The 13,101-nt window shown below is 35.1% G+C and overlaps 1 protein-coding gene across 14 annotated transcripts in view; it reads left to right on the top strand.

Moving 5' to 3' along the window:
• Positions 1-12,903, top strand: part of LOC110836502 (Cyclic nucleotide-gated ion channel-like) — a 232,959-nt gene extending 220,056 nt beyond the window's left edge. For 12 of the 14 annotated variants that reach the window (XM_022077758.2, XM_022077759.2, XM_022077745.2 and 9 more), the window contains 5 exons: positions 199-3,118; positions 3,210-3,317; positions 3,947-4,030; positions 4,500-4,940; positions 5,172-12,903. In XM_022077758.2, the coding sequence (XP_021933450.2) occupies positions 199-3,118; positions 3,210-3,317; positions 3,947-4,030; positions 4,500-4,940; positions 5,172-5,921 (4,303 nt within the window). In that variant the 3' untranslated portion in view covers positions 5,922-12,903. The remainder of the gene's footprint in view (positions 1-198; positions 3,119-3,209; positions 3,318-3,946; positions 4,031-4,499; positions 4,941-5,171) is intronic. The other 2 variants (XR_002545321.2, XR_002545320.2) reach the window with 2 other exon arrangements.
• Positions 12,904-13,101: the final 198 nt, after the last annotated feature.

Raw genomic sequence — 13,101 nt, 5'->3', positions numbered from 1 at the left:
CTCTGATTTATTCAGGATTTTGTTTGAAATAAAACAAATTAAATAATTTTAGTAATCACAAAAAATTTATTTATATAATCAAAATCAAACTGCTATCTTTTTTGCTCAAATTGCAAATAAGACTTGCCCAATACACCACAATTTGTTAGAAAGAATCTGACATAAAACAGTAACAGATATAAATGTTATTGTGTGCAGAATGAAGGATGAGTCAATGGAACTTCAACCACTGAACCCTGGCTCAGTCAACGCAAGGCATGCATCATCAGCAGGGCACTCTGGAAAGGGCGTTCTACGTAGAATGTCCAGAGTACACAGTGATGACAACTACTCACGAGAGGAATCATTGGAAGATCAGTCACCCACTGTGTCAACAGCTAAGCTAGGTGAAGGTCTTCCTCTGCTTCAACGCCTTCGTCTGCTGAAGGAGAAACAAGACAGAGAGGAGAAGGGGAAACCATTGTTAAGTCCAATTTCTCCTCCACCTGCTCCAAACACACTATCACCACCATCATTCAGACTTCAGCCTCCAGAACAGGAGCCACAAGAACAAGAAGTGATTGGTGCTGGATTGCCATTAATCCAGAGGCTTCTTTTGCTCAAACAAAAAGAAGATCATGAAAGACTCACAATGCAGGCAACTGCTACTGTTGCTGCAGATGTTTTAGCAACTACAGTGAAAACACAGCAGGAAGTTGACCCTAAATCAATGCAGTCAATTGTGTCCCCTTCAGGTAGGAAACTAAAGGGACGTATTAGTGATGATTCAAGACATTCATCATCCAGTAAAGAACAGTCAGATGATGAATCATCACTAGTAAGTAGAAAACCATCCCTTCTCAATAGGCTGGTGTCTATAAAGCATAAAGACATTCCAAGTGCTTCAATTGTGAAACAGTTTGGTGGTTCAAGTGGTGGGGTATCTCCTCACCAAAAATCAGATTCTGGTTCTTCAAGTAGTGCTGATCACAGCATGACTACCACTGTTAAAGTTCCACTTCTCCGTGACAAATTGAAGCTGCTAACACAGAAAGATAGTACATCACCTTCTTCTTCTTCATCATCAACTGGAACAGTTATTTCTCCCTCAATAGCTCAGAATCAGCTGAGTGCTAAAAGTGACAGTGACAGTAGTAGCAGTTCAGTAGCGGTGTTAAAGAAGCAGCATTCATGGAGTCTTTTAAAAAAGGCTTCCATATTATCATCACAAAACTCAAATGAATCTTCTAAAGATTATGCTGTGACAGTGTCTAAGTCCACCATTATTCGTGATCATTCATCTTCGTCTAATAAATTACAGCCTGGTGGAATTTCAGCATCTCAGTCCAAAGAGCAGCAGAGTTCAAATCTGATTCCAGTTCAAACATCCTCTGCTAATGACACAAAAGTGATAACAGTGTGTGATAATGATGGTAGTAAATCCATTCCTTCCAAACTTCCTTCATCTTTAAAAGTCAGTGAATTAAGTAGTGGTAAAAGTGTGTCTTTATTTAAGCAAAAAGTGGAAAAACTTAATGGTGAGGACCAATGTCAACAGTCTCCTATTTTACAAGTTCCCAAAGTTCAAGACAAGCTCAAGAATGAAGAAACACAAGTACTTGCTCAAGAGGATAAGAAAGAGGGTGAAGAAAACAAACTGAAAGAAAAGACTACTGAAAACTGCAGTGAGGAAGAAAAGAAATCAAGTTTTGAATATTCAATAGAGACTGCTTCATCAGTAGGAATAACAGAGAAGACAGTAGACCAACCTCCGGTAAGAGTCATGGTTCCTTCTGTATTGTCACAAGCAGAAACATCAGCAGCATCTCCGCAGAGAAGACGGCCTAAGCCCAGCCTCCTTCGCTTGCAAAAAGATACAAAGTCCTACATGTCCATTGATGACCTTTCTCCTGAATATTCTGGGTTACCTTTTGTTAAGAAACTGAAAATTCTTAATGAACGCCAAAAGTTGGCTGAGTTAGAACAAAAAGTTGCTCATGTATTGATGCGTAGTTCAAGTTTGGACAGTAGTAATGCTGTATCATGTGCTTCAGGTGGGAGTGGAGACTCAGCAGAAAATTCTTTAGATCCAATGAATCTGACAAGAAGTCATTCAGAAGCCAGTGCCATGCAGTATGTAAGATCCCAGCAGCACAGTAAGGACCCTTTCGGCCGAACTGCCTCACAGATGGGTTGGAAGGATGATGGAGAAGAGGCGACTTCAACTCTTCCCCAGCGACCAACAGAACTTCCTCAAGACCCTTCAACTGAGGCAGCTCAGTCACTAACATCCCCAGAAAGCAATGAGACTTTGGAGCGACGGAATTTGAAGAGCATTCTCAAGAAACTGTCAGCAAGTTCTCTCTTTTCAGGAAGTACAGAAGAAGACAAAGAAAGCAGTTCAATTAGTGAAAAGTCTGAGATATCTGCAATGAAGGGAATACCTACAGACCTACCAACTGCTAAATCATCAAATGTGAACATGCAAAAATTAATGAGGGCACCAACTATTGAAGGTTATGCGGCTCGTCATAGTAAACTAATTAAGAGTGTCACATTTAACCGTGATACACTTCAGTCACCTCCAGCTACAGCCACAACACCAACTAAGTTTCCACAAGAAGCTTCTGGAAGCCTCTTTCCTCTTCTTGTTGCCACAGAAGATCAACCAACAATTTCAGTACAATCCACATGCATAAGCACATCTTCTTCTACAGTTTCAACTGCTCTCTCATCATCATCATCGACAGATTTGAATACAAATGTTCCTCAACAAGAAATAATTCCCCCAGCTTCAACCCCAGTGACAGTAGCCTTAACAACGTTGCCTTCATTAGTGTCGCCAACCACCATATCATCAACAATTAGCTCTGTGATGCCGCTCTTCAATACAAGTGAACCTTTAAGAGTATCACCAGCTGCTGATGTGTCTGAGTTGCCAAAGGACACAATAGAGTCAGCTGCAAAGAAGAAGTCTCAGGTCTCCTTTCTTGTGCAGAATCCTCACCAGAAGCCCTTGACTGCAAATGAAAAGAATTTCTTCCGTCCCTCACTTCTCTTGCCATCACATGCTAGTCTTGAAGAAGAGTATTTCAGTGAAGTCATTGTGGGTATCAAGCAGGTTATCCAAGGTCACTTGGTGAGTACACCGACAGTAAATAAATATCCATTTAAGTAATAAACATATTATATGTTATCAAATAATACAAACTTAAATGTTTGTCTTTCAGGAAGATGTACAGAATAAATTCCAATCCCAGTTCCAGTCCCTTGAACTGGAAGTGAAGAGGCGAGATGAAATTATCTCACAGCTACAAAAGCGTATACATGAACTTGAGGTTTGTATTTAATTAAGATCAAATAATTGTTTAGCTACATAATTGACTGATATTTCTTATGTGGATTATGTAGATAAGAAAAACCTTAAAATCACAAAATAAGTATAATTTTTTTTCTAAATTTCTGTGATTCTGACACTAAAATTGGTGTGAAAGGAAACAGTAGGTTCAAACTTCTGTATTGGACCAGTATTTAAATCATATCATTCCCTGCCAATAACAGCCTGCTATGATGACCACTCATTTCTGCACCAGTGACAGCCTTTGTTTTATTTGATAATAAAAATGTTATATATTTTCTCTAACAAATTACATCAAAGTGTCACAAAATCATTACATATCATTGTATATTTGTAGACGTGAAATGAAAAGTGATTTTTACATTACTTTTGTGGAAACATATTTTTCCAGTTCAGGGTGTGTGTCAATCTGTTTCATGTGCCATGGTCACAGGCATGCAATCTTAGCCTATAAGTCTATGGTAATATTGTCAAAAGGAACTGTTTGACTGAAGGTCTTAAGAGGAATGGTAACCTACTTTCAATCTGCCTCTTTCACATTTATAATATTAAATGTAATCTTGTAATTATATTTGTGTTTGTCACAAATCTGTTCATTATTTTCTGCAGCATCCTGAATCTACTGAAGAAAATCATGAAGATGAAGATGATGATTTATCAGATGCAGATGATGGATCAGATCAACCATTTATGGTTAGTAACTGTTAAATTTTACCATTAAATTAAATTTGAGCACTAAAATATTTGCAGATGACTTTAATAACAGCATACACATATAAATCTACAAATTACAAGTTTATCAGGTACTTAAATTATAATTTATTTCTATAAAATTTAATTTGGCATAACATCCAGACAAAATACAAATAATATCTGTGTATCCATTCCGTTGATATGGAATTCGATCATAACCACCTTAGATACAGTTGTGTTCACAACCCTGCTTGATGTTTCCTTCTAGTAATTTTTATTTGTCAAACAGCATGTAATGAACAAATATAATAATATGGTGATCTCTGTGAGTGTCTGGCCATCAGCAAGTTGTTTAGTTTTTGAATTCATTAACAGTTGTTGTAGGGTACACCAAAATATTTCACTTTGAGGCATAATTTTTACAAATTGGATTGTTATTCTAGGAGTTCTTATGTTTTTTTATATACAGAGAGGAGACTCTGTAGACACAATTCTAGTGTCTCCTCCACCAGCATTACCAGATGATTGTGAAGAGGAAAATGAAGATGGTATTGTGGTAAATCAAGAGCAGCTTGTGGCGGATGAGGCACCATACCAGTCCATAATCTCAGCTTCATACAGCACATTACGACAGAGGCAGACATATCATCACTCATGGGAGGATCATTCAGAGCAGGGACCTTTTGTGTTGTTGGACCTGCCCCATTCAATCGGGCGACAACATGAGTGGTATGATGAAGAACAGGAGCAAAAAGTCACGCGCATGCCAAAAGACTGTGTTGCCTTAGATCTTGGCTCATCTGACACATCATCATCATCATCATCATCAAGTGATTTGAGTATTGATGAAGATGATGCCTTTGCTGCAGACTATGATCTTCACAGTGTTGGGCATAACCAAGATTGGGAGGTATGTATGGACAGTGTGAAAATTCTCATACAGAATTCTTTTTAATGTTGAAAAGAAGGGATCCACTTTTTAAGTGTTAAATCATTTTAATTGAACAGGAATGCTTGCTTTGCTTCTAATCGATTAATTTGTAATTTCAGAATTTCTTTAAATGATCTGGTTGAATACACCTGTTCATTTGACAGCACATGGATTTTCAGAAGCACAGTAATTTTAATTTTGCGTGTGCAGGTGCAGATGCTGGCTCGTGAACTGGAAAGGAGGGAAGATATAAGTCGCTTGGAAAATGAAGTGCGGGACTTAAAAGCAGCTGTCAGCTCAAGTGATCTTAGTAACCTGACTACCTCTGAGTTGAATATACTGGAGCAAGTTCTAGTGGCTAAGGACCGTAAAGTGAGAGCAGCTGCTCGAGCCCTCAGTCTTGACTCCGATGACAGTCTTTTACATGAACAGGCACTTCAACCAATTAGCCATCATAAACCAGAAGTCCGTTCCCCATCACTTTCATCAGTGTTAAATAAACAAAGTCATTTGAAACAGAGATCTTCTAATGGTGGAGAGAATCTTCTGTATCGGACAAGTCTCATAAAGAATCGTCTTTTGTCAGCAACTACTAAAAGGCATCAACTTCTCATTGCCCGCTCACTGGAAGAAACTCCTGACAGATCTCTCAAAACTAAAGTGAACTCGGGTGAACATGTGAGGAATCGTAGTGCATCAAGTGGAAGTATTGCTCCAGTAGGTCGGGCGTCAAGTTTTACATTGTCATCTGCATCAAGCTTAATGAGGGGCTTGGGGAATTTGGTGAGAAACTCTGCAAGTACTTCTACATGTCAGGCTTCTTCTCACAGCAGTCACCTTTCATCACTGGATGCTGCTACCACCAACAGAGCTATTGTTCCCACAATTTCCAGTAGCTGTGGAGATGTTTCCCCTGACCCCAACCGCCACACAAGTGATCCTCCACCACCTGATCTATGAATATTAGTTCTTGGAAACATTATTATTTATGTTGTGTTGAGTCACACTACAGTACACTAATAGTGATTATGAGAGAAAGGAATAGATGTGATTTGAGGGACAGGAAAGGGTACAGAGTTAGTGATACTATGAGACTAGGAATCATTGGTCCCATCCTAGCACATTTCTTGTGAACATCCAGCATGATTGGAATAACTCATGGAACACTGAACCTTGATGCCACTGCAACAAAGAGTAATGCACTAACAACAAACTTACAGGTGTATGTGAATAATCAAATAAGCAAGTACATAGTGCCTGATATTTTTCCTATAGAATATTTACTGCACTTGTGCAGAACCTCATTCCAAGTTTTCTTGGCGCTGTTACATTACAAGCTCACATCTATTCTTTCCTCTTATTGTAAGTAGCATGCAACAATCCCTCATTTCTGTGTTTAAAGATACATTTTATTGTCCCTTAACAACAATATCAGACTGGTCTACAAATATTCCAGAATTTAGGAAGTTATGCATCAGTGATTGGGTCAATGAAAGTAACAACTAAACCAGTGGACTCATTGTATAGGGTAGAGTCCTTGCGAAGCTAATAGTCTCTCATCTCTTTAAGAAATTCTCTGAATTTTATAGAACCCAAAGGTTCATTACAATGTACACAAAAGTCTGCTGGTGAAGGTAATATACATCTTAACATACCTCTTCTCTCATAATTAAATTTGATACACTACTTTTGAAAGCTTATAATAATTTTATGTCCTAAATACTTCTATGTAGTTGAGAATAATGAAGTTGTAGTCTTTAATGGTACAAATATCTTTTTAAAATAGTAAAATCAATAATTATGATGTGCAACAATGACAAAATTACATCCCTAAAATAATCACAAATTCTCCACAGCCACAATCTGCACTATAATTATATTTGGTAATGTTTCCAGTTATATTTAATGTTTTATTCTGAAAGCTTCTCTGCACAATGATTACTTTACCTAATAAGTTTTAAGAAATCAATTTTACAAATTCACAAATCATGAGACATGATGGTAATATTCAGTGTGGTACAAGTATAAAACCTTTTAAAGTAAAAATGAACCATAATTTTAAAGTCTGAACTTACTGTGAACCATAAACATTTAGTTTATTTTATATGACATCAAGCAAATAATTTATCTACTACCAAAATCAAGGAAGAAATTAATGTACCACATGTTTCTTTATGTTAGTGAAATTAAAGCTTTTTCATAAGTTTTTCTAAACACAATGTTTATGCAATTGGATCTCTTTGTGTCATCAGGTTGTGAAGTAGTAGAAGGAAAGTTTCCAAATTATTTGGACTCCTTAGACATTGTTGGTCTCAGTGGGTGTCAGACTCAAAGTTTGTTCAAAGAAAGGAATTGACAAGAATGATTTTTGCTAGCAATGACCATTATAGACCAATCTGTCATGGAATAATTCTATGTAATAAAAGAAATTCACAGTGATAAATTCCTCATAGTTAGAACTACTAAACTTTAAACACTATCAGATGCTTGGTTTGATATATTATCATAAAGGTAAGTATATAAAACTAATGACACAGGCTTTGTCTGCTTAACCTGGCAGAGAGTAGGGTAAAATACTTAACATGATAAACCTACTATATAACCTCAAAGCACAAATTGTTTGTCTATAAATAGAACAGTGCAATATATGAAAATGAATATCACACAGTAATGATTTGTAGCTGAAGCTTCTTCTGTTCTGTTAATTTAAAAGTCTGCACAGAATTAATCATCCAGTGCTGATTTTATTAATTTAACCTACCCAACCCCATGCAATATGGCCACTCTCATATATAATAATAGAGTCCATTGGTCTGATATTATTCTGAATTTTCTTACAGTATTTATATTTATGTATAATAATAAAACTTTAACATAATACTCATAAGCTGCTTCTTAATACACCAAAAATAGTTGTTTTTTGACTTGGCATATTTTAATACTGAAACTATTTAAATTATTAAATAGGTATTAGCTGATATCATAGTTATTGTTTGTTCATGTCATCTACCTACATGGGTCCTTTAGGTAAGGTTCATACAGGCAAACTCAAGTAATACATTGTTTCCATGATCTGAGTCTTCTGAAATCTACTTCCAACCGTTTACTTCCACGTATAAAAATTAAAGTTTCTTTATTCCTTTGAATATTTCTATTCACAGTTTATCAATAATGAATGACAAGACTAGGTATTTTTGTACCCAAGGCAAAGTTTCAATAAAATCACAAATTTACAAGTTATAAATGGAACTTTAGAGATATATTAAAACACAAAATTGTCCCTTGTGCTTCAGTAAGCACCACACCATGCAGACATGTGGGCAAATGGAGCAGTCTATGTATACCTCCATGCACTTTTACCCTTGGCACTAAACTGAGGCGAGTAGTTATGTTTGCACCATACCCCTGAGAAAATAACTCTGGTACCCACTGGATTGGAGGCTCTGTAACTCTACAGTTAGTCTGAATGTTGTGCACTGCTACTGTTATGAATTATTTTGAAACAAGTGTAAAACATCAGATTAGCTCAGTGGATGGCGCATTTTACATTCAAGAGGTCCCTTGATGAAATTAATATTAATAAGAAAGCTTACATCTATCTCATTTACCCTTCATCCTTTGTTCTCTTACAGCATTTAGAAATCATGATCATAACAAAACTCTACCCGTCTTTCCATAAAATGTTATGCATTCAGTGGCGGCCCGACCATAAGAGTTGCAGAGCTGCAGCACCCCCTATAATTTTTCAAAAATTGAAAAATTTATTTTTTGTGTTAATATAATTTGTAACACTTTAGTTTGCTTTTCACACGTTGGTAGCGCGGTGTTTGGTGGAGTGAGGGGCAGTCCACGCAGTCGGCTTGTTGTAAGGACCTGTGCAGGATGTCACGTGATTTAGGCTGGTTTCTGTATCACAGTCTGCTTCATGTTATTGTTAATAATTCTGTGTGCTGACTATTTGTTGTTCTGATAATGACAGTGAGCAAAGGAAGTGTCATATTTATAGCAAATTACTTTTTCTCAATTGTCTTCGACTGAAGAAAGAGATGTAAAAATTCATGGCCGTCCTCTTCTGGACTTACAAATAGTTAAAACATCGTCGAGTAGGTATGGGTTTTCTCCTGATGCAAATTTACTTTTCATTTATTTATATTGGTATGTGTTGTAAAACTATTCTGTTTTCCCCCTTGTGTAGCACTACCACTGCTGGGACTCACGAGCCGCCATTGTATGCATTATTTAATATTACTTGAATGTGATTTATGGTAATTGTATGTAGCATTAGATGAAATGTGGGGGCTTGGAAGGAAGCAGGTGGCATATTTTGAGGTGATATTCCAGTTTCACATAGAGAGACTGAGAAAAATAAAGAGAAATCTTAATCTGGATAGCTAGTCTACTGATTGAAATCAAGTGATAAACTCTGAAATAAAAATTACATGCATTGCTGCACAGCTACTCAGTTTGGTGTGAGATTCATCAATAATTACTGATTGCACGTTGGAATGATCAGGAATGAAACAATCATATTTTGTTTGAAGACATCATCATGGAATTAGTATGACAGCTTAGTAAAATATATAAGCCCTCTGTAAAAATTGTTGGATCTTCCAGGCTTTAAAAAGTTGGTACCTTCAAGATAGCTGCAGGATATGTAACCTGTAATCTAAGCCTTGTAGTAAAAGTATAAGACACTGAGTGACTGATGCAGAGATGTGTCAGTAAATTATCTTACCTGTTTCATGTATGACGGTCTTCTTGAGGTAGTCTACAGCTACATGTACTTACTTGTTCCATGCCATGAAACTGCATAAAAATGACACCAGTCTATGTTGTCATGAGAAACAGAATTTGAGATTAGACTTGAATTGTCTTTATGTATTCAAATATTTCAAGTCTGGGGAGTTTAAACAATGAGGTATTTCATAAACTGGTACAAATTAACCCGATGTTAAGACTGTCTATAGTTAGCCATTGAAGTTAAAACCCTTTGAGGACTAAAAATTACACCATTTATGCCCCTACTGGTATATTTAAATGGTGGCAAGTCCCATCATCTTGAAGATATGGTATGGCAGTTTCATACAGAGCAGCTGACCATATCTCAGATAACGATGTTGTTTGGAAAGGGGTTAAATGAATCTTTAGGAATAATTAAATGTGTTTCAGTATTAGAATATTTGAATGATAATGATAAATATGGACACTGAATTACACCCCTATAAAGTGACAAACCATGTGAACATAAGAACTAATTGTCAAAGAATGTGATGAATTATTATGAACACAACCTACAAATGGTTAATGTTATGTATATTTATTAATTTTATAATTGCACAGTAAATGTGTTTAATCTAACACAGTTTATATCTCTCATAATTGTTATAACTTCAACTGTAAGCAAACTCCAAAATATATATTTACTTACACACCTTTAAAGCTTCATATGGACACTATGAATTTCTTTCCAGAGAAAGTGCATGTAAAATTAAATGTATATGTCTTCCATAGAATTACATTTCCTGCAGAACTGCGTGTTTTGTTTTGTTATTTTATTTTCTCATGCACTCTCTCATTTGTCACCAAATTAGTCACCCAGTCATCCACTAGCATTATTATATTTATTTTAACATTGAAGAATTGTTTTTGTATTTCCAATATTTTCCTGCTGTTGGAACTCAGTGCAGCACACATTGAAGACATAGCCCCTGTGTTAAAAAAATTAAAGTAAAGAAAGTAATATTGTGACAAAAACACATTATCTCTTACAAATCCTTTGTTTAGCCTTGGCCTACAAAACTTCTGAGCCATTTTTTGTGTTTATATGCTCTTTGTTTATGAATAGGCATCACTGCAGCTTCATTCCATAATTCCAAATTGTATTACAGTGGAAAACATGTTTTTTAATAAAGGATAGAATTCAAGTTTTATTTTCAATGTGTTAATAATAGTTTTAATATAGCTTTACCTTATCTCAGAATGGGCTTTTATTTTATTCTGTGGAAGATTTTACATTTCATTTTTGACTGTCAGGATGTATCAGCAGTGCTGCCACACCACTATATTACATATGAAACTAGCAAATACAAATAACAGGTCTGTATTATTGTAGGTTATTAACATTTTTGAAGAAAATTAAAGAAGTCATAAAAATAATATTTCAACATTTTATAGCTCAATCTGATTGAACTGCAATCCAATTCTATAAATTACTTTAAAGCTATAAAAAACAACAACAATAATGTTTGTAGATTATAACCTACTTTCTGGTAACACATTTTAAGAATTTCATATACCAAGAAAACTCATAACAAGTATATAGCGTACATGTTACATGAAAGTAGTATATAGTATCCTGTTATTATTTATATTGAGAGAATGATCTAATATTTTATTTCTGTATGATGTCAGTTATGGATCACCTACATTTGTGAGTACTGCGTGTCAGTCAGTTTATAGAAAGGTCAGTAGAGTGACAGTGATTTTGAGGAATATTTAATGCTCATCAACAGATCCATTCTTTGCATCTGTAATATGGGTTGATGTGATGATAATTTCTGATATGGCAGCAAGTTGAATATGATGGGCAGCTTGGTTCATATTATAATATAGTACATACAGTATGCTGCAGCACAATGTAACTATGAACTATAAAAATTGGTAGTTTGAAATGAAATGTACAGTATTTTCTTCAAAAGAAAGCAAATTAGCAATATAGACAATTCAAAAGTCATATATTTAAAAGTTGATTAAATTTTTATTGTGAAGGTCCTATTTCATAGATGAATCTGCAAGTATAAAGACATATATTAAATTTTGTATTTGTTTTTTTCACTCAATGTATGTATTTAATGTATATTTGATGTAAAATATTGAGGCACAGCATAACAATTTATCAGTTCAGGGCTCCTGTCACAGAGCAGCATTTATAGCTAGAAGTGAGTTCCAAACTGTTTTGTAGGAACTGGATAGATTTTAGAAATTGTTTGGAAAGAAGTAGTTAAAGTTATTGAAAGCACTTTTCTAAATTGTTGTTACACAGAATCCAAGAAACATGTGGATTGAATTAGAAAAAAAACAATTCAGGTCAGTATTGTGTAACATTGATTAAACATAATTTTCACAACTATTTTGTGTATTGTAAACTAGTATGTGTTTCTCCAATATGGTGCAATTTGGCTGTGATGAAAGTAAAATAAACATTTAAAAAATGAGGTATATTTTTCACCTACCTTGTACATAACCGAGTACTTACTGCAGTATGCATAATGTTCAGGTATTTCCAAAACATAATACACAAGAGACGAAGCAAACATAATTCATATTAGATGTCACCCAAGCTGTAGTGAAACCATATTTGGGAAAATATTAAATTAAATGTGTCTGTTTTCCTTATGAATTTCTTCAACTACCAGCCTTGTACCAACTTCCGGAACACGTTTTGTTGTCATTTTCATAATCAGCAATGTTAAATAAGATAATAAAAAGATTTTTCAGCATTGAGTTTCATGTTAGCCTATTGTCTGTATAAAGTAGCCTTGCTGTAAGAGATGTATTATGAATCTTTCAAAGTTCCCACAAAGCAATTTGCCACTTTCAATAATTATTTTTATGATGATCATTCATACAGGTTTGGTTACATGTAACTTTCTTCTAAGGAATGGGGTTATGTTGACTGCACTGAAATGTTACTGTCAAGAGTCCAGTGTTGTTGTTTAAAAACAAACCAGAAAACTTTGATATTCACTCCATAATATCTGCAGACTTGCAGTTCATACGTGGAATATGTGATGGTGCCATTTACATTGTCTTTTGTAAGTTTAATCTAATGGTCATATAGATGTTAACTTGTTCCTATTACTACATGAGAACAGTTTACTAAAACAATAATGTAAATAGTATATACAGTCGTGTTAATATTTATAGTGTTTATTGTTATTCACCTCTTGTTTTAATTTTTGGTTTTAACTTCTACCTTTCCTGAAAACAAATCCCAGTGTATGAATTAGGGCAAGGTCATGGTTGTCTGCTACATATTTGAAGAAATTGCAGATTAGGAGTCTTCACTGATGATATTCAGGTGTACATGAGCATGTCACATTTGCAGCCCACCAGTGACAAAACACAATGTTTCTTGAAA

Source organism: Zootermopsis nevadensis, unplaced genomic scaffold (genome assembly GCF_977971745.1).
Source record: "Zootermopsis nevadensis isolate Lab colony 2312 unplaced genomic scaffold, Znev_1.0 Znev_ptg000027l, whole genome shotgun sequence".
NCBI classification, from domain to species: domain Eukaryota; kingdom Metazoa; phylum Arthropoda; class Insecta; order Blattodea; family Termopsidae; genus Zootermopsis; species Zootermopsis nevadensis.
The sequence above is the reverse complement of the archived record's forward strand: the minus strand, read 5'-3'. Positions and strand labels throughout refer to the sequence as shown.